At 44.3% G+C, this 24,527-nt stretch overlaps 1 protein-coding gene across 1 annotated transcript in view; it reads right to left on the bottom strand.

The window, feature by feature from the left end:
- si:dkey-22o22.2 (neural-cadherin) overlaps window positions 1-23,622 on the bottom strand; it is a 54,888-nt gene extending 31,266 nt beyond the window's left edge. The window contains exons 1-12 of the mRNA XM_026369855.1: window positions 23,555-23,622; window positions 19,887-20,075; window positions 16,904-17,129; window positions 15,024-15,228; window positions 12,655-12,766; window positions 12,000-12,249; window positions 10,969-11,111; window positions 8,237-8,409; window positions 7,990-8,158; window positions 7,743-7,913; window positions 4,106-4,278; window positions 3,019-3,186 (exon numbers count right to left, since the gene is read on the bottom strand). Coding sequence (XP_026225640.1) covers window positions 3,019-3,186; window positions 4,106-4,278; window positions 7,743-7,913; window positions 7,990-8,158; window positions 8,237-8,409; window positions 10,969-11,111; window positions 12,000-12,249; window positions 12,655-12,766; window positions 15,024-15,228; window positions 16,904-17,129; window positions 19,887-20,075; window positions 23,555-23,558 — 1,983 coding nt within the window. The 5' untranslated portion in view covers window positions 23,559-23,622. The remainder of the gene's footprint in view (window positions 1-3,018; window positions 3,187-4,105; window positions 4,279-7,742; window positions 7,914-7,989; window positions 8,159-8,236; window positions 8,410-10,968; window positions 11,112-11,999; window positions 12,250-12,654; window positions 12,767-15,023; window positions 15,229-16,903; window positions 17,130-19,886; window positions 20,076-23,554) is intronic.
- Between the last annotated feature and the right edge of the window lie 905 nt (window positions 23,623-24,527).

Below are 24,527 nucleotides of genomic sequence, written 5' to 3'. Positions count from 1 at the left end.
CTCAGTTGCAATTCTAAAGAATTAGATGATGCTAGTTAATTTAAAGTGTGACATTCAGGCTCAACGGTAGCCGTTCAGTTTCCAGGTGAGGAGCCGTGTCAGGACACGTTGGCGCTCTTCAGGAAGCGGCGCGTGGATGTGCCTCGCAGCGGGCCGAGGCAGCAGAGCGTACAGAATCATCACTAATGAGAAATCATCTCATTAGACATCAGCGCAGTGTGCTGAAGCTAAGCTGATCAGTGTCTGCCACCTTCTCCCACACAGATTAACGCCTGTGGAGATATCGCAGCAGACCGCTCTCAGCTGGTGCTGAGCGTGATTCAGCAGCTGGAATACAGATCACACTGTCACCTGCAGATGCTGACAGAGAAGTAAGAAACAGGAGGAGAGATCTGCACTGGAGCTGATTATTCTCACATGAATAATCTATCAGGTTTCATTTAATATTACTACTGTTAAAGCATCTGATCTGCACATGTTTACATGCACGACTCTGGATAGAAGCCAATGATTGACCCGATAAAAGGTTATTTCATTTTTCAATCATGTCAACTCTTTCTTGTTGTTCTTTTTGCTGGTCTCTAGTTTAAATCAGCTGACTGTTGTCAAACTCCAGCTCAGACTGAAGATCCAGACGAGACAGCAGAAATCCATATGGCTGCTGTAGTTTCTGATGTGATGTTGCTTTGCCTTTGAACAGTCCACATCAGTGTTTAATCTAATCATCAGCTTCACAAACTGTCACAGTTAAAAACCTGTTCATGTTTCCCAGTGGACGAGATCTTTTTTTTTACACATCATTGTTGCAAAAATCATTTTTACATGAAAAGTTTATAAATCTTCACTTTAAATCGACACCGTCTTAAAAAGCTCATGCAGGTCTGTGACGGACTTGTGGAAGTCTAATTGAAACTTTAATATGTTTCGATAAATCCGACCTAGTTATATTTTCTTTGTTTTCAATAGAGCGAGTAACAGGAAACAGTCAGCTGATGATGAGACGTGCACAGTCTCACACTCATAGTCTGAGCAGGAGATGACTTCATATTATTGATATGGAGATTTAACACGTACACACCGAGCTGCTCCCTCCCTCCACCTCGTTAACAATGTAATTAACAGACCCTATTACCGCTGCTAAATTTAAAATAACAGTTCCTCCTCAGTGCAATTAACACAGCAGAGGAGTGGAGGGAGGAGGAGGAGGAGGAGGAGACATTTAAGACTTGTGAAGGATTTTTATGTGTTGTCAGTTTTGGTAAATGTCACAGGTGAATCCACTGCACTCGTTAGTGAATTAACATGATCAAATCAAACCTGTAGTCAACTAAAGTCATGTCTTCCTGTCTCGTTTCATCTTTTAGTCTGAGATCTGTTGTCATCAGGCTCCTGATGGGGTGCACGGTGTAAGTCTAATAAATAAATAATAGGTTTCATACAGTAAAGACTCTGATTAGAATAGGATTCATTGTTTTTGAAATTGGACTCAGCCCTGGATCTCCTGTAAGTCTCCCACCCTCATGAAAATGTATCAGAAAACCACTGGAGGGAAGAAATGAAGAAAAGGAGCAACATGCAGAAATAACTCAGAAACAGAGAAATGAAACATGAGCACTGTTGGACGGGAACAAATATAATAATAATCAGTAAGGACGACGAGCTTTTAGACGTCGGTATCCACCGACTGAAGAACACAGCTCGTATTATTGTGTGTTTTTCTTTTTGTCAATAAATCCATGAAAAGCCAAAACCTACCACGTGTTCTCTCACCGCTTTTAAGTTTTATGTATTTAGATTAACCCACATTTGGTCTCTAATGGTCACAGTTAACGATGCTATCCGTCCACTTGTATTATTACTATTAGTCAGCATAACTCTTCATCATCACCAACTTCATCACCTCCGTCTGTTTTACTGATGACACTGATGTACAGATGCACTTTTCTCCCTCTCCTCTTTTCTTCGCTCCCTCATTCCATCATCATACAGACTCTGTCAGGTTAAACACAGTAATTAAGCATCTGTTTTTCTGAGGTGATGAGACACGCTCCATTGTGACGCGCTGACAGCAGGTGTAATTATCTCCCTCTCTCCTCTCAATCATCTCTGACAGATTGAGCTGTGGGTGGGACAACCTCCAATCACCGTCGTCACCATCATTTTCAGCCTTTTCAGGCAGTGATCGGGTCGAAAGGGAGGAGGAGGAACGATTAAATCCAGCACAGGTTCACACTCTTAAACACAGGATTACACACACACACACACACACACACACACATACACACACTAGAACTGTTTGAAAACTGACTAACCTCCATGAAATCCAGCAGCTGGAGGGTAAAAACTCCTCCACCTTCTAAATCAGCAGCTTAGGAAAAGACAGCAAATTAGGATGGAGGGATCAAAAGAGAAAAAACCACCGGAGGTATACAGCTAAACCCAGTGTGTGTGTTGGTTTGAGAGAGTCAGGTGAGACAGACTGAGGGCGGGATGCTTGTTTGCTCGGCAGAAAATGTTTAGAAGCACTCGGCGAAACGTGCTGACACAGAGAGGGAGAGGGATGAAGAAGAAGAAAGTGTTTCCAGGCTCCTCGGGGTGCTCTGCACTGACGTGAAGGAGGATGTAAATGAAAGAGAACTCTGTCAGTGCTTCAGGAGGACTGGGTTTGAAGAGTCCTTCTACATGTCTTTGTCCTCTCCCTTCACGTTTGTCCTTTCGGTTTCTTACAGTGACTTTTAATGATCAGCGCGACGTTGCTAAATTACATAATAATGACCAGTCGTGTTCCCACATGCTCTGATGTCCCAAATATACTTTGGTGAAGTGTTGTGTCCATGTTGCACATAGTCAGGACGCTGCAGGTGAACATGTGTCCTCCTGTATTATTATACAGTATATGTGCTGTAACCACAGAAGACTTATTAAGTAACGGCTATTTATGAGGCTGAGTCCTGCTCATGAAAGCAGCTTCATAAGAAAGACACCAGCTACTGAACAGAGAATTTACGGGTGACTCACCACTATCTTGGCGTCTCGGATGGTGTTTTCCGGCACGGTCACCCAGTACTCCGGCTGCTCCCAGTGAGGCGGCTGGTTGTGGACGTTGGTGATGATGACGGTCAGCTCCACAGAGCTGCTGCGGTTTCCTCCGTCAGACGCCACGATCTGCTGGTTGATCCTGGACGTCTGCAGGGACGCAACAGGAAGCAACAAAAGACCATTTAACAAAGGGAAGAAATAGCTGGAGGTGAATATTTAATTAGATCTACTCATTGTTGCGTTTAAGGCCGATGTTCAAAGTCATTTCATGACCTCAAAAAAACAGCAGGAACAATTTCAAAGACAGGATTTTCATTATTACTAAAGTTTGCTATCAAAGTAATGGATTATTTATTATCTATTATGTATCTATGAAGTGTTTTAATGACCATGCACTTGTTTGACAGCTGTGAAAGACCAGTGAACACTTGTAGAATAAATGATTAGAGCAGAGAGGAAAAGAAAACATTGAAATGTTGATCTTTGAATAAAGAAAAGGGGGGGGGGGGGGGGGGGGTGAATGTGCCTTTGCTGAATTATTGACTGAAGTGTCGTTTAAAAGATCAGTGGAATCGAGAGGCGAAGAAGACAGAGAGGAGATAACAGAGAAGAACAGTCGGCATCAGTCATGACAGATGTTTGTTCAACAGGCTTCACTTCACTGCAGATTTTCAGTTTGACTTTGGAAGATTGTACAAAGACGTGACGACACTCATGAAACATTCAAGTCAGCTTGATGCAACTTTTATTATATTTACACTAAGTATCCGTGCACGTGAATCCAGCGGTTGGATGCACATGGATATTGTTTAAAGCACCATTTTACTTCTCTTCTAACACATTTTAGTGGAGAATATAGTATTTTTTACACATTACACATTTGAAGGATACTCTAAATCCACATTGAGCTTCTTTATCGCTATTTTAAAACACTAGTTAGCTTCTGCAGCCGTCTACCATGAGTACTATTACGTATTTTAAGAAAGTGAGGGACATTATTCAAATAGTTTCAGCTTCAGCTCAGTGTCGGGGTCGTTGGGTGAAATGGTGCCTGGTTGTTTCTCACCTGTGAGATGGGATAGTTGACATAAATCCAGCCCGTACTGGGGTTGATGTGCAGGTACGCCGGCTTCTGATTGGATAGTGAATATGTGATCACCGCGTTACTCCCCTGGTCGTCATCGTGTGCCGCCGCTCTCAAGAAACTAGTTCCCACCGGTGTGTCCTCCCTCAGGAAGTCTGAGAGAGAAGAGAGATTATCTGTCAGCCAGGGGAAGAAACACTTCTGAACACTACCACTGCTGGTACTACTGCAGTAGCTGCTGTCTTTATACTAACACTATTACTGCAACTAGTGCTACTTGAATTACTGTTACTACATCTGCTTCTACTGTCACCACTAATGGTACTTCTACCACTACTACTGCTGCAACAGTATTACTAGTACTTCTACATTACTGCTACAGGACCACTCTCCTGTCTCCATCATCAGCTACACATAAAGTCAGCGTAAAGTACAAGTACTGAACATCTTTAAGTGGTACTGAACACTGAGCAGATACTGCAGTAATGGGAACAGAGAGTTTTGTTTTGTCAGCACGCTGTCGCCTCATTTTGTCAGTTCTGGGTCTAGATGCCTTTTTAAATTTATGAATATAACCTCCGATCCTGCTGACTGTGAAGTGTGTCAGCGAGCAGAGAGGAGGTCCACGGCTGCATTTCCCCTGTAATCCTGCATCTCAAGCATTATGTCAAAAATAATGTGTCACTGGAAACATTTCCACGGAATAATCCCATCAGATGTTACTGAGTCCAACGTCGTCACAGGGAAACGACCGAACAACCAAGAAGGTGGATGATGTTGTACTGTGTGTTTTACTGCAGTAATAAAATCTCTTTTGTTAACGAGCCTTTGTTAACCTGAGCAAACAGCTGCTCAGTGTTCTTCTTCTGATGGACGATCAAACGTCAGAACGTCGTCTTATAACAAAGATTCGTCCGAACGAAGCCACTTGTTGAATTCTCTGATGAAATGTGTTCAGTGACGCTGAGAACAGACACTGTACTTCACTCAGATGACGACAGAGTAACTCAAACATCGACTGTGATATAAAGACGACAACGAGCGGGATCAACAGATCACAGATCAACATATCAACAGATCACAGAACACAGATCACAGAACACAGAACACAGATCAAAAGATCAACATCAACAGATCACAGATCAACAGATCACAGATCAACAGATCAACAGATCACAGATCAACATATCAACAGATCACAGAACACAGATCAAAAGATCAACAGATCACAGAACACAGATCAACATATCAACAGATCACAGAACACAGATCAAAAGATCAACAGATCACAGAACACAGATCAACATATCAACAGATCAACAGATCAACAGATCACAGAACACAGATCAAAAGATCAACAGATCACAGAACACAGATCACAGAACACAGATCAACAGATCACAGAACACAGATCAAAAGATCAACAGATCACAGAACACAGATCAACATATCAACAGATCACAGAACACAGATCAAAAGATCAACAGATCACAGATCAACATATCAACAGATCAACAGATCACAGAACACAGATCAAAAGATCAACAGATCACAGATCAACAGATCACAGATCAACATATCAACAGATCACAGAACACAGATCACAGAACACAGATCAACAGATCACAGATCAAAAGATCAACAGATCACAGATCAAAAGATCAACAGATCACAGATCAAAAGATCAACAGATCACAGATCAACATATCAACAGATCACAGAACACAGATCAACAGATCACAGATCAACAGATCAACAGATCACAGATCAACAGAACACAGATCAATATATCAACAGATCACAGAACACAGATCAACAGATCACAGATCAACAGATCAACAGATCAACAGATCACAGAACACAGATCAACAGATCACAGATAAACAGATCACAGATCAACAGATCACAGATCAACAGATCAACAGATCACAGAACACAGATCAAAAGATCAACAGATCACAGAACACAGATCAACAGATCAACAGAACACAGATCAACAGATCACAGATCAACAGATCACAGATCAAAAGATCAACAGATCACAGAACACAGATCAACATATCAACAGATCACAGAACACAGATCAAAAGATCAACAGATCACAGATCAAAAGATCAACATATGAACAGATCACAGATCAACAGAACACAGATCAACATATCAACAGAACTCAGAACACGCACACGCGTGTCCTAGAAACATTTCAGTCTCCGTGTTAAATACTTAATGAGACATTTCCCAAATCTGAAGTTCTGACACGACGCTCATCAAAACACACATTTACACACGGAGAAAACAAACACTGAAGATACGACGAGGACGAGTCCACGCAGAACCCGGGTTCAACCGGAACCGGAACACAAAGACGCCGAGTGTGTCCACGTAAAAACTGAACCAACAGGAGAAAAGGCAGTACTAATACTAGTACTACAGTAATAGTAGTAGTAGCAGCATCAATAGTAGTAGTAGTAGTAGTACTAGTATCAGTTGTAGTACCAGTACCAGTAGTATTAGCAGTAGTATCAGTTGTAGTACCAGTAGTATCAGTAGTAGTAGTATCAGCAGTAGTAGTACCTATCAGCAGCAGTATTAGCAGTATTACCAGCTGTAGTACCAGTAGTAGTACCTATCAGCAGCAGTATTAGCAGTAGTACCAGCTGTAGTATCAGTAGTAGTACCCATCAGCAGCAGTATTAGCAGTAGTACCAGCTGTAGTACCAGTAGTAGTACCTATCAGCAGCAGTATTAGTAGTAGTACCAGTAGTAGTACCTATCAGCAGCAGTATTAGCAGTAGTACCAGCTGTAGTATCAGTAGTAGTACCTATCAGTAGTAGTATTAGTAGTAGTACCAGTAGTAGTACCTATCAGTAGTAGTATTAGTAGTAGTACCAGCAGTAGTACCTATCAGTAGTAGTATCAGTAGTAGTATTAGTATTAGTACCAGTAGTAGTACCAGTAGTACCTACCAGTAGTAGTACCAGTAGTAGTACCTATCAGTAGTAGTATTAGTAGTAGTATTAGTATTAGTACCAGTAGTAGTACCAGTAGTACCTATCAGTAGTAGTACCTATCAGTAGTAGTACCAGTAGTACCTATCAGTAGTAGTACCAGTAGTACCTATCAGCAGCAGTATTAGTACCTATCAGTAGTAGTACCTATCAGTAGTAGTACCAGTAGTACCTATCAGTAGTAGTACCTATCAGCAGCAGTACCTATCAGTAGTAGTACCAGTAGTACCGATCAGCAGCAGTATTAGTACCTATCAGTAGTAGTACCTATTAGTAGTAGTATTAGTAGTAGTACCTATCAGCAGCAGTATTAGTACCTATCAGTAGTAGTACCTATCAGTAGTAGTATTAGTAGTAGTACCTATCAGTAGTAGTACCAGTAGTAGTATTAGTAGTAGTATTAGTAGTAGTACCAGTAGTAGTACCTATCAGCAGCAGTATTAGTACCTATCAGTAGTAGTACCTATCAGTAGTAGTACCAGTAGTAGTATTAGTAGTAGTATTAGTAGTAGTATTAGTAGTAGTACCTATCAGCAGCAGTATTAGTACCTATCAGTATTAGTACCTATCAGTAGTAGTACCAGTAGTACCTATCAGCAGCAGTACTCACACTGGTAGCCTCTGTTCTCGAACCTGGGCTCGTTGTCGTTCTGGTCTCCGACCACCACACTGATCTGACAGATCCCGATCAGCGGCTCCTCGGCTCGGTCCGTGGCCGTGACCGACAGCGTGAACTCCCGCTGACGCTCCCGGTCGAAGCTCGCCGCCGTGGTGATCACACCTGGGGAACACGGGACACCTCAGCGGGGGTTCGAACCCGTGACACTGTCTGAGCGCGGTGGTACTGTGGAACCTACCGGTGTCGGGATCGATGTCGAACCCCGACGAGACCCCGTCTCGGTGCATGATGCCGTACCGGACCTCTCCGTTCTCCCCCATGTCGGCGTCGTGGGCCTGGACGCGGAGGACAAAGGTCCCCGGGGGCTGGTTCTCCAGGACGGCGGCGTTCAGGCTGTAGTTCAGGCACTAAGGGGGAGAGGGGGGACGTTAATGTGGATCAGACCGGACACGGACCACAGTCTGGGACCGGCCCCGTGGACTCACGTCTCTGAAGACCGGCTTGTTGTTGTTGATGTCGTTGATGCCCACGATGACCTGAGCGGAGCTGCTGAGGGGGTTCGGTCCCCCGGAGGCGTTGTCGTCCGTGGCCGTGATGTTGAGGACGTACTGCGGCCCCCTGAGTCTGGGAGGGGGGCTCCGCCGCAGCTTGATGATGCCTGCACACAAACAGAAGTACTGTAGTGTATTACTGTGTACTAGTACTACCTGTCCTCACTGAGACCAGTGGTCCAGACCATCATCAAGATACTTGGACTGTTCTGCTGCTGGATTCAGGATCACGGCTCCTGATGAACAACGGACCTCAAGTGTCTTTTAGTCTTTATTTGTTTTCAGCAGCTTCAGTTCTGAACAGAACCATGAAGGACGTCTGGTCCATTTCCACCTGGACCAGTTTCATGCTTTAAAGCTTTTAATGTCCACAGAGTCCAAGTGTTCAGAAGTAAAGAGAACGACGGGCAGAGCTCCTCCATGTCACAGAACTACTGACCGTTCCTGTTTCTACTCCCTGAATTTGACCTTCTCTGAGAGTTTTATGTCTGTCCAGGATCAGAGCGGATCCGACCGCACCGTTTCCAACCTGTTCTTAAATGCAGACTTGTTGCTGCTGTCTTTTACTTCATTTTAGAAAAAGTCGCATTATTTGTGGAAATGAAATGAGCTGTTAGAAGCTGATCAGTCTAACTTTGGTTTTTACATGTGGGTCAGTAAAAGAACACTTGGACCATTTAATCCGTGAACCAGCAGCTTATTAAAGACAGTAACTAGCAGGTAAATCGGGTCTGTGATTAAATAATAAGGTTTTCAGTGTGTTCATTACTTGACACAGAAAGATTGGACCCTTCGATGGAGGATGATGATTTATGATATCAGACATAAGTGGTGCCAATTTGTAATGAATCAAATGATATAGACCCAGATGTTCTGGTGTATAGAAGAGGATTTTATGGCCCCTGGAGGTCTGGGCCCCCGGGCACACGCCTGCTTTAGTAATCCAGTTTTGCACAGTGTCCAAAATAGCAGCAGTGTCACTAAGTGTAAATAAGCACTGAGCTTAAAACGCAGCAAATAGAAGTGGGAGCTGTGCTGCTCTGAGGCTCTGCACCGTGTCACCAGCAGCAAAAAAACACATTATTCCAACTGAGTCCTAAAACAAATGTCAGATTTCTCTGCGCTAACAATCACTTGCTCATTAACATAACAGAGCAGCAGAGCAAACAAACAAACAAACAAACAAATAAGCAGCTTTGGTTGCAACATGAATAGAGACACGGAGGCTGGGAGGGAGCGAACACATCTACATGAAAATGCTTCACAACGCTTTGAAGTGACAAAGCAGAACAGCCGAGCAAGCCAAAGGCCATCTGCTGTGTGTGTGTGTGTGTGTGTGTGTGTGTGTGTGTGTGTGTGTGTGTGTGAGGGTCTTAATATATCATTTATGTGCAAATGTTCATGCTTTTATCAGTCGCGTGTGCACAAATGTACGTGTTTGTGTGTGGCAGAGCAGTGGTGCAGGGCATGCTGGGTGATATGGTGACACACACACACACACACACAGATAAACATGCGCTGCACATGAAGTCTATCTTCAAGAAGTCTGTCTGACACACTCATGGTGTTGCTGTAGTTAGGAGGACCCTCGTCGATATCATGTGTAATAATATGAAGCAGCGCTGGTGAAGTTGTGTGGCGGAAATGTCCTCACAACACTGGTGTGTCCACACAACCCCAGGAAGACATGCACACACTCATCTGCATAAATAAACAAAACATGAATACACACACAGTTATAATCACCGTCACACACACACACACACACACACTGTTTGTGTTGCGTCTCCTTTGTGTTTCTCTGTGTGACTTCCAGGGGGTTCACTGGCCTTGTTCAAACTACCCGGCTTTATCCCCAAATACTCGTTAGCACAGCAACCACCACTTTGCTGTCGGTGTGTGTTTGTGTGCTGCACGCTGGGAGTGTAAGTGATCTGAATACATCTGTGTGTGTATGTGTGCAGAGGAGATTTTGTGGTATGTGCGTGTTGAAGCGATCTGCCTGAAAATAAACAACATATTTTTGTCCCGTTAGGAGCAAAACTGCTACAAGAAATTTATTTTTATTCCAGATTTTATTTAACAACCTTTTCCTCCAGCACCACCCGTAAGACACACGTTACATTTGGACTGTTCAGCTGCAGGACTCACTCTGCACAACTGGTCATCATAGCTTAGTCGCATGTAACAACAGAAACAGGAACAGTGTAGGATATCAAAGAAGAACCATTCTTGTTGTATTTGTACCTGATCTATCATTTGTTCTTTGCTGTCCCAGAGTGGACGGACTGAGTCTGACAACTGATGCAGAACGCTGAGTAATTCTCTCCAAGCTGCATGTCTGCTTTTCTACTTCTACATGTGTTAAAGACAAATATGTGATGTGTGGGTGTGGACATCGAGTAGTGAAACTAAAGGAATCTATTGCATGACTTCATCTGTGTACTGTTCTTTGGTTGTGTAAAGCTGCTTTGTGACAATGTCAATTGTAAAAAGCGCTCTACAAATAAAATTGAATTGAATTGAATTGAATCTGCTGAGCAATTAGTACTTCACTGTACTGCTTCACTGTTATGCTGATGCTGCACCCTAATAAAAGTTCCCATCAGCCTTTTACATTTCTTTAAAACACTGCAACATTTTGTATTTGTGCGTCCGTCCCTCACCCTTCTGGTTGTCCAGCAGGAAGTTACTGTCCTCATTGCCGCCGGTGATGGCGTAGGAAACAGCATCACCGTCTGGGTCGTTGGCGTGGACGATGGCGACCAGCGTATCTGGACCGGCGTCCTCACTGAGGAACGTCTTATAACTGATGACGAGAGAGAAAAATAACTGAGGCTTGGTGGAAGTAAAGAAAGAGAAGGAAGGAGTTGATGTGGGAGGAGAAGAGAGGAGAGGAGAGGAGAGGAGAGGAGAGGAGAGGAGAGGAGAGGAGAGGAGAGGAGAGGAGAGGAGAGGAGAGAGGAGGAGGAGGAGAGGAGGGCGAGGAGAGGAGGGAGGGAGAGGAGAGGAGAGGGGAGAGGAGAGGACGGGAGGAGGAGAGAAGAGAGGAGAGGAGGGAGAGAGAGGAGAGGAGAGGAGAGGAGGAGGAGAGGAGAGGCGAGAGGGAGAGGAGAGGAGAGGCGAGGAGAGGAGAGGAGAGGAGAGGAGGAGGAGGGAGGGAGGGAGGAGGAGGCGGGAGAGGGAGGAGAGGAGGAGGAGAGCGAGTTGGAGAGGAGAGGAGAGGAGAGGAGAGAGGGAGGAGAGAGGAGAGGAGAGAGGAGAGGAGAGGAGAGGAAGAGAGGAGAGGAGGAGAGGAGAGGAGGAGAGGAGAGGAGAGGAGAGGAGAGGAGAGGAGAGGAGAGGAGAGGAGAGGAGAGGAGAGGAGAGGAGAGGAGAGGAGAGGAGAGGAGAGGAGAGGAGAGGGGGAGAGGAGAGGAAGAGGAGAGGAGAGGAGAAAATAAAAAGTGTGTAACAAGATAAGAAAAACAGAATCTGAACTTTATGTGTAATGATGAGTTTGAGAAAGTGTGAAGGAGACAGGAGAGGTGAAGACAGTGAAAACAGATGGAGGAAGAACAGCAGGATTAAAAATAGACTGTGAATTCAAAACCAAACTTAATTAGCAGACTGTGGGTGAGAGACAGCGACTGAGTCACAAAAGCTCACGACAAACAAAAAGAAAAGTAGAAAACGAGAAAAAGGGCAGAGGTCGTACGCGCTCTGGGAGAAAACGGGCGCCTCGTCGTTGCTATTGGAGACACGGATGCGGATGGAGGCGGTGCCTGTGCGGGGGGGCGTCCCAGCATCTACAGCGACCACCACAAACTCGTAGATGTGATTGGGCCGCTCGTAGTCGAGGCGACGGGCGGGGCTGACCACACCTCCGGACGAGATGATGAAATCACCGCCGTGAACGAAGTAAGAGAGCTCCGAGTTCACACCGGAGTCACAGTCCTGGGCCAGAACTGAGGGGGGAGGAGGAGAGAGACAGGAAGAGCTGGTTGAGAGGAAATATAATTGTAGGTTCAGGTTTGGGTAAAGTTTGGGCGTAGACATTACGCTGTGATGGATGAGGTTGGAGTAACAGAGGAAGCACTATGTCAACGTTTGGGCTCCCAGCTAGTGAGACACCAACGTGTGTGTGTTGCTGGCCGTCTGCCTAATAAGAGCAAAGCCTCGCTGAAGTGGGACTGTTTGATCTGAACCAGTCACCAACAGCTACGACAGATGGCTCCAACACACACAAACACACACACACACACACACACACACACACACACACACACACACACACACACACACACACACACACACACACGTTGTGCTTGGCATGTCTACAGGTGTACTGTGCTGGTGTGTTTGTGTGTTACCCTGCAGCAGGGAGGTTCCAGGTGCGACGCTCTCAGGTACGTTGTCTCTGGTGTAGATCGAGTGGAGGAACTCTGGCGTGCAGTCATTTTCATCTGTAATGTGGACGACCACCTGCGGGGGGCAGAATACGTACAGTAGTATTTACTATGTTTACTATACTACACTATTTTATGCCTCACTGTGTAAATGTAGTTGTACCATGTCAATGAGTGAACTCCTTCACAGTAAACACTGACGTGCAGGTTCAATTGTTAGTTAGATTGTAAACTGAACATTTCTGACGCTGTGGAAGTTTCTTGTCCGTCATTGTCGAGTTCACTGACAATCAGCAGGTTTCACTTTAATCTTACTGTATCTGGAGAAACTGGCTTTCAGCAAATCGAGGGTCCAGTTTTCCAGAACAACTCATGCAGACATCATGAAGACGAATGTGTTCTGCTCGAGGATGTGAAACCCATTTCCATCCTGTCTCTTTCTCTCTTTTAAATCTTCCTCCACCACACAAATCCTGAGCCTCGGCGCTCGGCGGAGCCTTTCCCTCGTTCCCGTCCAGTTCACCCACTATCGTGAGCCGCTGGAGCTCAAACCAAAACACTATTTCCATTCCCTTAAAGCCTGATTTAACTGGAGAGGCGGCTGCAGACTCAACCACCTGAGCACGGAGCTCTGAACCCGTTCAGCACTAACAGGAGGACGATGGACGAACACGACGAGAAGATTTAGATTTAGAATATTTAAAGACTGTTTATTGTTTTCACTTCTCATCTTACTGCAGTAATACTACTACTACTACAGTAATAATTGTTCAGATTATTACTGTCAGCTGTTCCTTTATAGAGCAGTTGTGCTTCTGTTGTATTTTCCCACATACTTCTTTACCAGCTGGTGACGTCCCTGAGCATGTTGACCTCCCGACACACTGTCTACGTCTATGTAGAGTTTTCTATTCGATGTGATTAGTTCTGCTCTTTAAGCTCTGACGAAGGCTGAAATTTCACTTCATGGAATAAATTCTGCACTTCATAAACGTCAAAGTGCTCCCGCTTCTTAAGAAGAACCTCGTTTGCTGCCTACAGATATTAAGACTTGGAGAAAATCTCCCAGAGCACGTTCGCTCCAGTCCACAGGAGGCTGAGTTCATGTTGACGACTTTAAAATGTCTGTAAAAGCTGAAGGCTACAGAAACTGCAGATGCTACATTAGGATGTAATGTTAGCGCTGCTGAGGAGGCTTTCTACACACCTGCCTACACACACACACACACACACACACACACACACAGAAGCAGAAGCCTTTAGAGTGAATTAACCAGCCGAGCTTATAGAGCAGCAGAGGCCTTTGGGGACGCTGGTAGTTTAACAGCTCTTCTCTGTCTGTCTCAACCATCTGGACTCTGAGAGCTGATGATAATGGATTTCTCTAGGTGTATGTGTGTGTGTGTTAATGTGAACAGATGTATTTGGGGTCTTTGGAGCTTACTGCAGAGAACAGGAGTCAGTATTTAGCTGCCAGGTTTCTGCACTTAGTTCTCTGTACAGTGTGAAAGCGTGCACGTGTGTGTGTGTGTGTGTGTGTGCTGCATCCACAGTTAATGCTTAATGCTGAACACTCTTTAACAAACTTAGTAAAGCTCAAACTGCTGATTCAAACGGACCCGATGTGATCATGGAGGGTTGGAACGCAGCTTTGATCCACTGAGTTTTCACAGAGTTTTCATCATGAAGACGCTGCTGGAAATGAGGCAAAGGACGATGTGTGTTCAGCTTTACGCATAAATAAAGAACACACACGCAGAATAAACAGCAAATGAAACAGTTGCATCACGGCGGCTGATTCAGCGGCAGAGTGGGTTTTCATCAAAAAGCAGCAGGTTGGGCATCAAAGGGTGAGGGGGGGTTTACAGATGTTAATGTGGATTCATTTTGAGCATCCAGAGAAAAACAGCTGTGATACCACTGACAACACACTCCTGACCTCCCTGTCCCCGGTGGCTTTACACCGATTCACACTTTCATACTTTAGCTCCAGTGTGAAATCGACATGTTGACTCAACCTCACAGGGTAAAATCTCCACCAGTCAGCACCAGTGATTAGTTTGTGCAGAAAACAGAGAACAGCAGAAGAAATAGGATTACATTTATATTTTTGTTCCACATTTCAGCTCAGTCTTGTCGCTGTGCAAACTTGCTGCTTCACACCTCAGTTGCTTCCCTTAGAGTCATGATCTTGACATTTTAATTAAAATAACAGGCCTGCAGACTTCAGCAGCAGAAACAGATACAGCGAGGAGTTCAGACATTCAGACGAAGCTCTGAAACCGGTCGGAGAAGTGGACAAAAATGTTCTTCTGTTGTGTGTTTGAGCTTACCTCTGCCACTCCGCTGAGGCCGGTGTCGCCTTCAGAGGCTCGGACCTGCACAGTGTGGAGGTTGTGTCCGCTCTCGTAGTCGACAGTCCTGGTGAGGCTGAGTGCGCCGCTCTCCTGGTTGATGCTGAACAGATTCCCAGGATTCAGCAGCAGCATGTAGGACAGACTCTTCTTCTGGAAGGAGACGGCCTGAACCGCTGCAACACTGCACGGTGAGAGCTCCAGTTAGAGTCTGTGTTGTGCATTTCTAATTCTACGTCTATTGAACACACTCCGTGGACTATTCTGTTCTCAGAGACCAAAAAACCTGGTTAATCAATTTGACTAAATGCACACACACACTAAGACACACGTGAAGATATAAAACCACATAAAAAGGGACATAATGGAAGCTGAGACACACACACACACACACACACTGCTCACAGGGTGGCATGGATACTTGGATATTAATACAATGTGCTTTGCACCAGCAGCCCTGAGGGATTCTCTCTCTCTCTCTCTCTCTCTCTCTCGCCCTTCATGTTTATCCAGACCTTGCTTTTAATAAATATTTGAATTTGCCACACTTTCAAATTCTCAGCCTCAGGCCACCCTCACACATCTGGGTCCTTCTCCATCCACCCCCCATCCTCCTCCATCCACCCCCCATCCTCCTCCATCCACCCCCCATCCTCCTCCATCCACCCCCCATCCTCCTCCATCCACCCCCCATGCTCCTCCTCATCTCCTCATCCCTTCATCCTTTTCCTCTTCTCCTTTTCTCCTCACTCTTCCCTCCATCTCTTCCTCCCTCCTTCCTCTTTCTTCTCCTTCTTTTCTTTTGTCTTGCTCTACAGGGCTCATCTTTTCATGCATCACATGATGCACAAAGAGCACACACACACACACACACACACACACACACACACACACACACACACACACACACACACACACACACACACACACACACACACACACACACACACACAGATGCCATTTCCACACCCCTCGGTTTCTGAGGCAGTGAAATGTAAAAGACAAACAGACACAGCTGAGAAAAGTACTACAAACACTACAAACACTACTAACACTACTGTATTTACTGTATAACTGGTACCACGATACCACACAGTTATACAGATACGATGAACAAAAATTATTATGCTACACAGCTTTGAGCTTTAATCAAGGATGATACTGGACTATTCTGTAAAACACCGTCCAACATTTAAACATTTAATGACAAAGTTTTACCAGAGCCAGTCAAAATCCTGGACTACAACAAATAAACACGGTGAGGGGGAGAAAAGATCACTACATTACAGCAGCAGTTGGTTTACACTGAACTATCTGACCCATCCATCCACCTTAACCCTATCCACCCTAGGATTTATTGTGACGTGTTTTGCTGCTATGGAAGAAATGAATTCATAATGACTTGAATAAGTTCAAAAGAAATAAACCAGAACATCTGTAAAACGAGCCGAGAAATCCAGCTGTCACAGAAGAGGAGCTCAGAAAGACCAAACGTGGTTTCACACATTACTGAACTTCATGTTTCTACTTCTGTAGAGATAAGTAATGAAAACTGAATGATTTGGCTCCTGGTATATTAACGACCTGCTCTCTGTCCAGACAGTCTCCTCAGACCCACAACAAGATGCAGGTCTTAGGTTTCAGGTTTTAGTTACACTGGTCCTAAGAAGGGGGGTGGTGAAAGATCTGATGCTGCCACTATTTCCTTGGTACTTTGAAGTTGAATTCATGCTTTAAAAAGACAACATTCAATTCAAGAACTACAGACTGTACACACACACACACACACACACACACACACACACACACACACACACACACTAGCTAAAGTAAGGTCTTCATCTACTGCAGTGACTCACGATTGGCCGACAGGTGTGTTCTCCGGTACGTTCAGGCTGTAGGTGGAGTCAGTGAACTGTGGTGGCCGGTATCCAGCCAGGACGGCCACCGTGGCTGGTGGGCCTTTACGCCCGTGTCCATCCATCACCTGCACTCTCAGCAGGTACTCCTTACTAGGGGTCAGAGGTCGTCCTGTGGTCCTGATCTCACCAGAGCGACGATCCACCTCAAAGCACTCTTCCCCACCTGGATAGAGAGAGAGGAGAAACAGGATGAAAGGTTCACTATTCAGCGTCACTGTTACTGAAAACAGACTCAGTTTAACCTCATAATGTGCTCATTATGTCCAGAACCTCAGTCCAGAACCTCAGTGCAGAACCTCAGTCCAGAACCTCAGTCCAGAACCTCAGTCCAGAACCTCAGTCCAGAACCTAACTCATCTCTCCACTGTCTAGTTTAGTAATTATGAGTCACATATTGGAACAATCCCTCTTTTCTGTTTCTTTTCACACACAAAGAAAATGCTGCTGTCAGAAACATATTAATATTTGATTATTGAACAAATAGCTGATCCCAAAAGTTTCTCCTGCTAAGAAGCATAAAAACAAAATATAGGTGCACGGCTCATTAACCAGATGCACATAAAGAAGCAGGCTAGACAAACTGCCTCGAGACTATAACAATAACATTTCCCAAAACAACCTTAATTATAATGTTGTCATGCATAATTTGATCTTATGATTTGAATATTTTATTTTATAATGTACTATAACATCAGGAGCTCTAAACTCATAACGGTTGATATGTTAACAAGCTAATTCTCAGGAGTGAACTGTATAAAAGTGTTAAATAGTCAGCTTTTATTTTTAAACAGTGAGCAACAATAAAACTTCCTGCAAAACTTTACATTTATCCAGAATTCATCAAGCTGACGTCTTTTACTTCCCATTAAATAAAATGAGGCAAACTGCAGCAGAACCTGTGGTCGTACTGAAACAATGACGTTAATGGACATGAACATGTTCTGTTGACAGTTTATCATTTAGTAGAAATAGTAAAAAAGAGAAACATGCAGAACAAACAAGGGAGAAAATGAGCTGAGAGAGAATAAATGAAGAACGATGGATGGATGGAAAAGTGAAGGAGGAGTAGAAACCCCAGCTGTTGACCAGAGGGTGTGGAACCAGCAGCAGCTGGATCCAACCTGTCAATCATCTCGTCTATTTATGGAGGTTTTTCTTTCTGATGTCAGTTCATCAGAGTCTCACTGAAAAGTTCTGTCTGCTCCTGGGTGGGATTTTACTGATCGGTTACTGTCTCACCTGCACAACCTGTCACATCAGTTTGATGTTCTAAGAAAGTCCTAAAAGACTGAGAATCCTCACACACACACACACACACACACACACACACACACGCACACGCACACACACAGAGTTGTATTTTATTTTATTTAACAGCTGTGTGTGAGGCTCTAGTAACAATATTCTGTAACGTGGGACAGTTACTCCAAAAGTTAATATATAATAATATATACAATATTATGACTCTATGAACTCTACTTTTAGTCGTGTTGCATCTCTGACTTTCACTCTAACACTAAACTGTAGCATCCTCACCTCATGTAGACTGTTGTACTCCAGCAGTACTCAAAGTCAATACTAAAGTAAAAGTGTGTACATTCCTGTACTTACCGGAGAAGTTCAAGTTCATTACTCAAGTTGAAGTATTAAGAACATAAATACATAAAATGTACTTTCAGTCCATAGTACACGATGTCCACTAAGATAACAATGTTTTTTTAACACTGACCTGATGTTGATGATGTTAATGACATAAATGCACAAAGAATTTCCACGAAAATCATGACTTTAATTATTGATCAGACACATGATGAAGAGAGACTCCTCTATCATTTGTCACCTAATCCCTAAATAAAACAAGAACAGACAGGTGAGGAGGAGGAACTGCTGCTTTCCAACCACTGATATTGTGATAGTGAACTTTTAACAAAGGCAGATTTTCACATCGATCTACTCTCGTTCATTTAAGGTCACGTTCGACCCTAAAGATGCTCATACAATAGAGATGGTTCCATTTTCACAGGAGCACTGTCCCACTTCTTGAATGCAAACTGTAAATTTAACATCTTCGAATTGAGTGAAATGACATAATTAGCACTAATTGGCTTCAAACACATATTGGCACGATATTAAAAAACATTTTACTGTAAATTATTGGATTATTCGTTGGTACACATGTAGTCACATTACGCCAAAGGGAAGTCTGAGGCTTTTAATATGAAAGCACTAGAAATTAGCTCTCCTACTCATTCCTCCTCCTTCCTTCTCCTCTAAACTAAAAATACAAAAAAAATAAATAAAAAATCCACAGCCACCGGCACCCATCCGCCCACCCTCCCACTCGCTGCCTCTCCAGAGACTTTCCTATTATTCCCGAATCTGTGAGCTTTCTTTGCCCCAGGGAGCGATTAACAGTGCAGCTCCAGCCGTTTATGTGCGTTTTTCTCTCCCTCTCTAACTTGACAGTAATTGAAATTCAACAAGTCAAATTTTATTTATAAATCGCTCCTTTGAACAAAACAGGTTTGTCACAGAGTGCCTGGCGGAGCAGCAGCGGACCTAATTACAGATACAGACAGGAGATAAAAAGCAGGAGCAAACACATGACAGGTTCTGGGAAATAGGACTGGAATAAGAAGAAGGTTTGGCTGTGGTAGGTAACAAAATTGTACATATAATGCTAATGGAGGAAGCAGTGGGGTTGGATACTAAAAGTTGCTTTTAAATGCACAAAGGGTCCTAAACACATCAAACCAGTTCTGTGTTTTCCATTCGTGGGAACTCAGCAAAGTGGCCTGAACCAGAAATCGGTGTCTACTTCCTTTTGGCCACATGGTGTCCGTCCGTACGCGTCGTCTTGTTTGTATAACCCCTAAAAATCAAAGGAAGAGATAAGGGATAAAATAAAAAGTCTCCTCACCATCCAGTAGGTGGAACTGGGGCTGTCCCTGCATCCCGTCTCGTTGCCGTGCCGACAGTCGGTACACTACAGAGCCAGGTGTGGCGTCAGGACCCACTGCTCCCAGGTAAGGCAACGGAAACATCGTCCACTGCAGGTCGGCCTGACTGGGCATGCTCAGAGTCAGTCTGCACAGGTACCACTCATCACCTGGACAAGAGAGAAGAGGGAAAAACTGATTGTACCTGAAGTTTCAGCAGCAGCTTCATCATGAACTGCTTCAACACATCAGGAAGTGTGAACTGACTGGACGGTGGAAGACGAACGAAGACGTCTGAAGGTTAGTTGAGCCAAAGATAAACAACAACAACATCATCAACAAAAACAACAACGACAACAACGACAACAACAACAACAACAACAACGACAACAACAACATCATCAACAACAACAACAACGACAACAACAACAGCAACGACAACAACAACAACAACGACGACAACAACAACGACAACAACTGACGACAACAACGACAACAACAACGACGACGACAACAACGACAACAACAATGACAACAACAACAACAACGACAACAACAACAACAACAACGACAACCGTATGTTTCCACTCAGTTCAATTCACTGTTGTACAAGTTACTGTTGTTATGCTAAAATGGCCACTGTCATATTTTGAACATACTATTTTTTAAACCCCCCCTCAGACGACACGATCATCATGTTGAACGTTTCGTTCAGCTCTGGTTGGATCTTTTGCATCTTTAGCTCCTGGACGCTCCAGTTGAGGGAACTGGAGCCAAAACTACTTTAACTACTTTGTTTAAAGGGAAACGACATTTTAACATTTTGTGGCTTGTTTCTCTTCTGCTGCTTTAGAGAATCTGGAAGCACCTCGTGTTTGTTTTTACGTGTTTTAGTCGCTGCTTCACTGCGTTTGAACCGATTGTCTGTCGCAGCTTTGTTGCACTGCAGCTTGTGAGCTGCGTCAGCTCCAGTTGTTCACACTGTGGCATGAAAGCTGAGTCGCTCTCAGCCGAAGGGGACCAGGTGACATTTTTGTACAACATCCGTCGTGTTTGCTCATCTTTCATCTCCACCTTGCTGCTCGGGACTGACACGGAGGAAGAGAGAAGAAGAAGAAGCCATTCCTCCAAAATAAAACAACAATACTTTGAGAAGATCACATGGCAGCATCCACGCAGCAGGAGCTCCCACACGCCCAGTCAGAAATACCAGAATACACAAGTCTGCCTGCTTTCTTCCTGCTTTGTCTTCATTTCATGTCGTCTCGTTCTGAGGAGGGATTTTGTTTGGTTTGAAGGTGCTTTGGCTCTTGCTGTTGTTTTGGCTCCGGTGCCGTTTCACTGCTGCAAAGGAGACAACAGCACAAACAAGAGAGGGAACTTCACTTCAGAGAGACCAAAGAAGAAGAGAGGGATGACAGAGGGATGACAGGGAGACCGAGGAGGAAGAGAGGACGTGTATTTTTATATCGTCTCTGAAGGTCTGACAACACACCGAGAGCAGGAGAAGAAGAGGAGGACAGGGAGGAAGGAGATGAAGAAGAAAGACGGGATACGAGGAAGAAGAAGAGGAAAAGGGGGAGAGGAAGATAAGAGAATGAATGGTACCTGCTGGAGGAGAGAGAGGAAAGGAGGAGAGAGGAGACGAGGAGGAGAAGTGGTGAAACGAAAAATAAAATAAAAATAAATCAATAAATAAGTCACAACTCAGAAAAATCAGAACATGCTCAGAGTAATATTTACTTTTTGTTAAATCTGACGTGGTTAAATTCTCAGAAATCTACTTTAAATCTCAGTAAAAGGTTCTTGAACCTGCCTGAGAATCTTTGTGTACAATACAATAAAGCATCCAATACAAATACATGTAGGTCACATGTAAAAGAAACAGAGAGAAAGAAGCCAACGGTTAATAAAAACAGTAAAGGAGGAGGGGGAGGAGGTGATGAAGAAGAAGAGGTGATGAAGAAGAGGAGCCTTCCAGCTCAGTGACTCTGTCGTCTTCTGCGTCGCTGGTCTTCACTCTTCACTCTTCACTCAGCTCATAAAATCCAGAATAATCACGTCTGTTCCTGTCTGTTGTTTTGCATATGCTGCGCTGTGGGCCGCGTATGAAAGTGAAATGAAATCTGTCCCATTATCATGATAAACATCAACAGCAGCACCGGCGGTCAGCGCACGCGTCAAACCAGGCAAAGAGTGGAAAAACTCCACTTCTGTGGCGGAGACAGCTTGAGAAATGTCTCCTCCGTCCCTCCAGGCTGATGAAAGGTCGCTGACAACAAAATAAGGACATTTAATCATCTCAGTGAGACGCAGCAGCTCTGGTTAGTGCTGGCTGCGAGGAGAGTTCAGAGGAGAGTTCATCCTCTGCGCGGTGCAGCGGTGCTTCGAGTCCTTCCACTCGGCCTGCTCAGCACAGGAAGAGCTCCTCGCAGCCCGAACATTCAGCTGATCCCTGATGCGAGCCGCTGAGCTCGGGCCAGAACTCACTGAACACATGCATGCATGCATACAAAAATGCAGAGGAACGTCCAGCTCCGAGCTGCAGAGGAGTGGAACACGACGAAAGAATGAAAACCTGAATGCTGAGCAGTCAGTTCTGCACAGGGACGGACATGTTTGTCCTCTCAGGCGTGACTTCATTTTTCTGGGTTCTTACACATCTGAGTCTGACGTGAAATGATGTTAGAAGATCTAACGAAGGTCCTGACTCTGGTCTGTCCTTTGATGAGCTGATTCTGAAACCAGTCCTCAGGCTCCAGTTAAGAATCATCTCAGAATCATGAGGAAACTACTGAACACGAGCTCCATTTAAATCTGTTCAGCCTTCCAACCATGACCAGCTTTTACCCATCATCCCTTGTGTTTTGGGGTCATTTCCTGTTGTTGGTTAGATTCAGTGAGCTGCACCACAGTTTGTATGTATGTAGTTATCTTAATATCTGTCCTTTGTGCAATCAGAGTTCAAAGCGTTCATCAGATTGGACTCAGCAGTGTTTGATCTGTTAGGACGTGTTCACAAATGTAATCACAAGTCGACGGCCATGAGCACGAAGAAAAGAAACAAACTAAAAAATCAGATCAGAACTCAGCACATGTTAAAGAAACACGTGCTTCTCTCTCTTCTACAACAGTTGGCAGGATCATTTCCTATTCCACCAGACAGAGCTACCAAACAGCAGCCGATCGGTGCTGTCAGTGATCAGTCTACATGTTCTGTTCATGTTCTCGAGGTCACTTGATCAAATACAGAGGAAGAGAGTTGATGTCTGGAGGAGAAGCTGCTCCTGCGGTCGTCCCGCTGCCGTCTCCTCTGTCTCTGCCTCTTATCCATCATAACCTGCTGTCACTTTGTTCTATGCTGTTTTCATGTTTGTCATGAAGCTCGTTTCTAATTAACTCTTTAAATAATGAAAATTGATCTGAGCGCTCGGTTTGTGTTTTGTCATCTGTTTGGACGTGTTTCATAAAATCAAGTCTAAAATATAAAAAGCCTCAGTCGGTGTCACCACGGGTCCGTTGGGCCGAACACAGGTCGCTGTGTCGTCTCGAACTAGTCAAGGAAGTGCTGAGAATCACACGTCCTTTATAAAAGCGGATAAATAGTCCCACTGAAGTGCAGCTAACTCCGTCTTAAGCTGCCACTTACTCATTTGAATGTCAATGCACAGCGTGTCACAGCTTGTTATGCAAAACGAGTCTAAAAAGAGAAATGGAATTGTGCTTTGTTTGCACCGAACTCAAATCTGCTGTCTTTTAATTTCAATTCATTTGTTTGTTTGGGGAGTGGATTTGTTTGTGTGACACACAGCGTATCAGGATCAAAATGGAGGGAGGAGGGATGAGGGGGTGACAGCATCGAGAGGACAGAGACACAATGAGAGGAGCTATTTTCTCTGACTTGAATGGCAGCTGATGTATTCAGCGTGAAGCAGAGTCATGGCAGCAAACCAGCTCTGTTTCAGAAATAGCAAACCACCACCGCTGCTGCTGCAACTAGAAGAGTTTCACTTAGATGAAGGATGGAAAACGAGATGACCGGGGGATTCAATTAAACTCCGGCCATGGGCGATGATGAAAGGTGATTAAACAGCAAGTGGCGTTCAGGAGATCGCGTTGTGACAACCTGCTGCTCCGAGCAGAGAGAGAAACAAAGTGAGATTAAAGTGCAAGAAGATGTCAAGCAAAAGAACGACAAAATAAGGAACCTGCCAACCCCCAGATAACCTCCAGACTCTTTTAATGTTGTTTGTGTGGCTGCAAGTGAAGAATGTGTAGGAGTAAAAAATCCCAAAGAACAAGAAGAGCAGCAAATCAGCTGCAACATCTTCTATTAGCACAAGTCAACTGTTGTGCTGTCACATCAGCGAGTGTCTGATGTTTGGGATCAGAAGACAAATTCGCTACACAAAGACGGTTTTTCATGTAAAGTTCAGACTGAACGCAGGTTCAGACTGTTCACAGGTCAGAACTTTGTCAGACGCCATGAAATAATAAAGAGAGATTATAAAATGGCTCCTTGGTAACAACAGACTTTCTACTGGGTTGTAGAGAAAACAACAGATTGAACAAACTGAAACAACCCAGATGATAAGATCACGTTTGAGTCCAGTTACAGTCTC

The sequence above is a fragment of the Anabas testudineus genome, chromosome 16, assembly GCF_900324465.2.
Source record: "Anabas testudineus chromosome 16, fAnaTes1.2, whole genome shotgun sequence".
NCBI lineage: Eukaryota > Metazoa > Chordata > Actinopteri > Anabantiformes > Anabantidae > Anabas > Anabas testudineus.
This window is presented reverse-complemented; position numbering and strand designations above follow the sequence as displayed.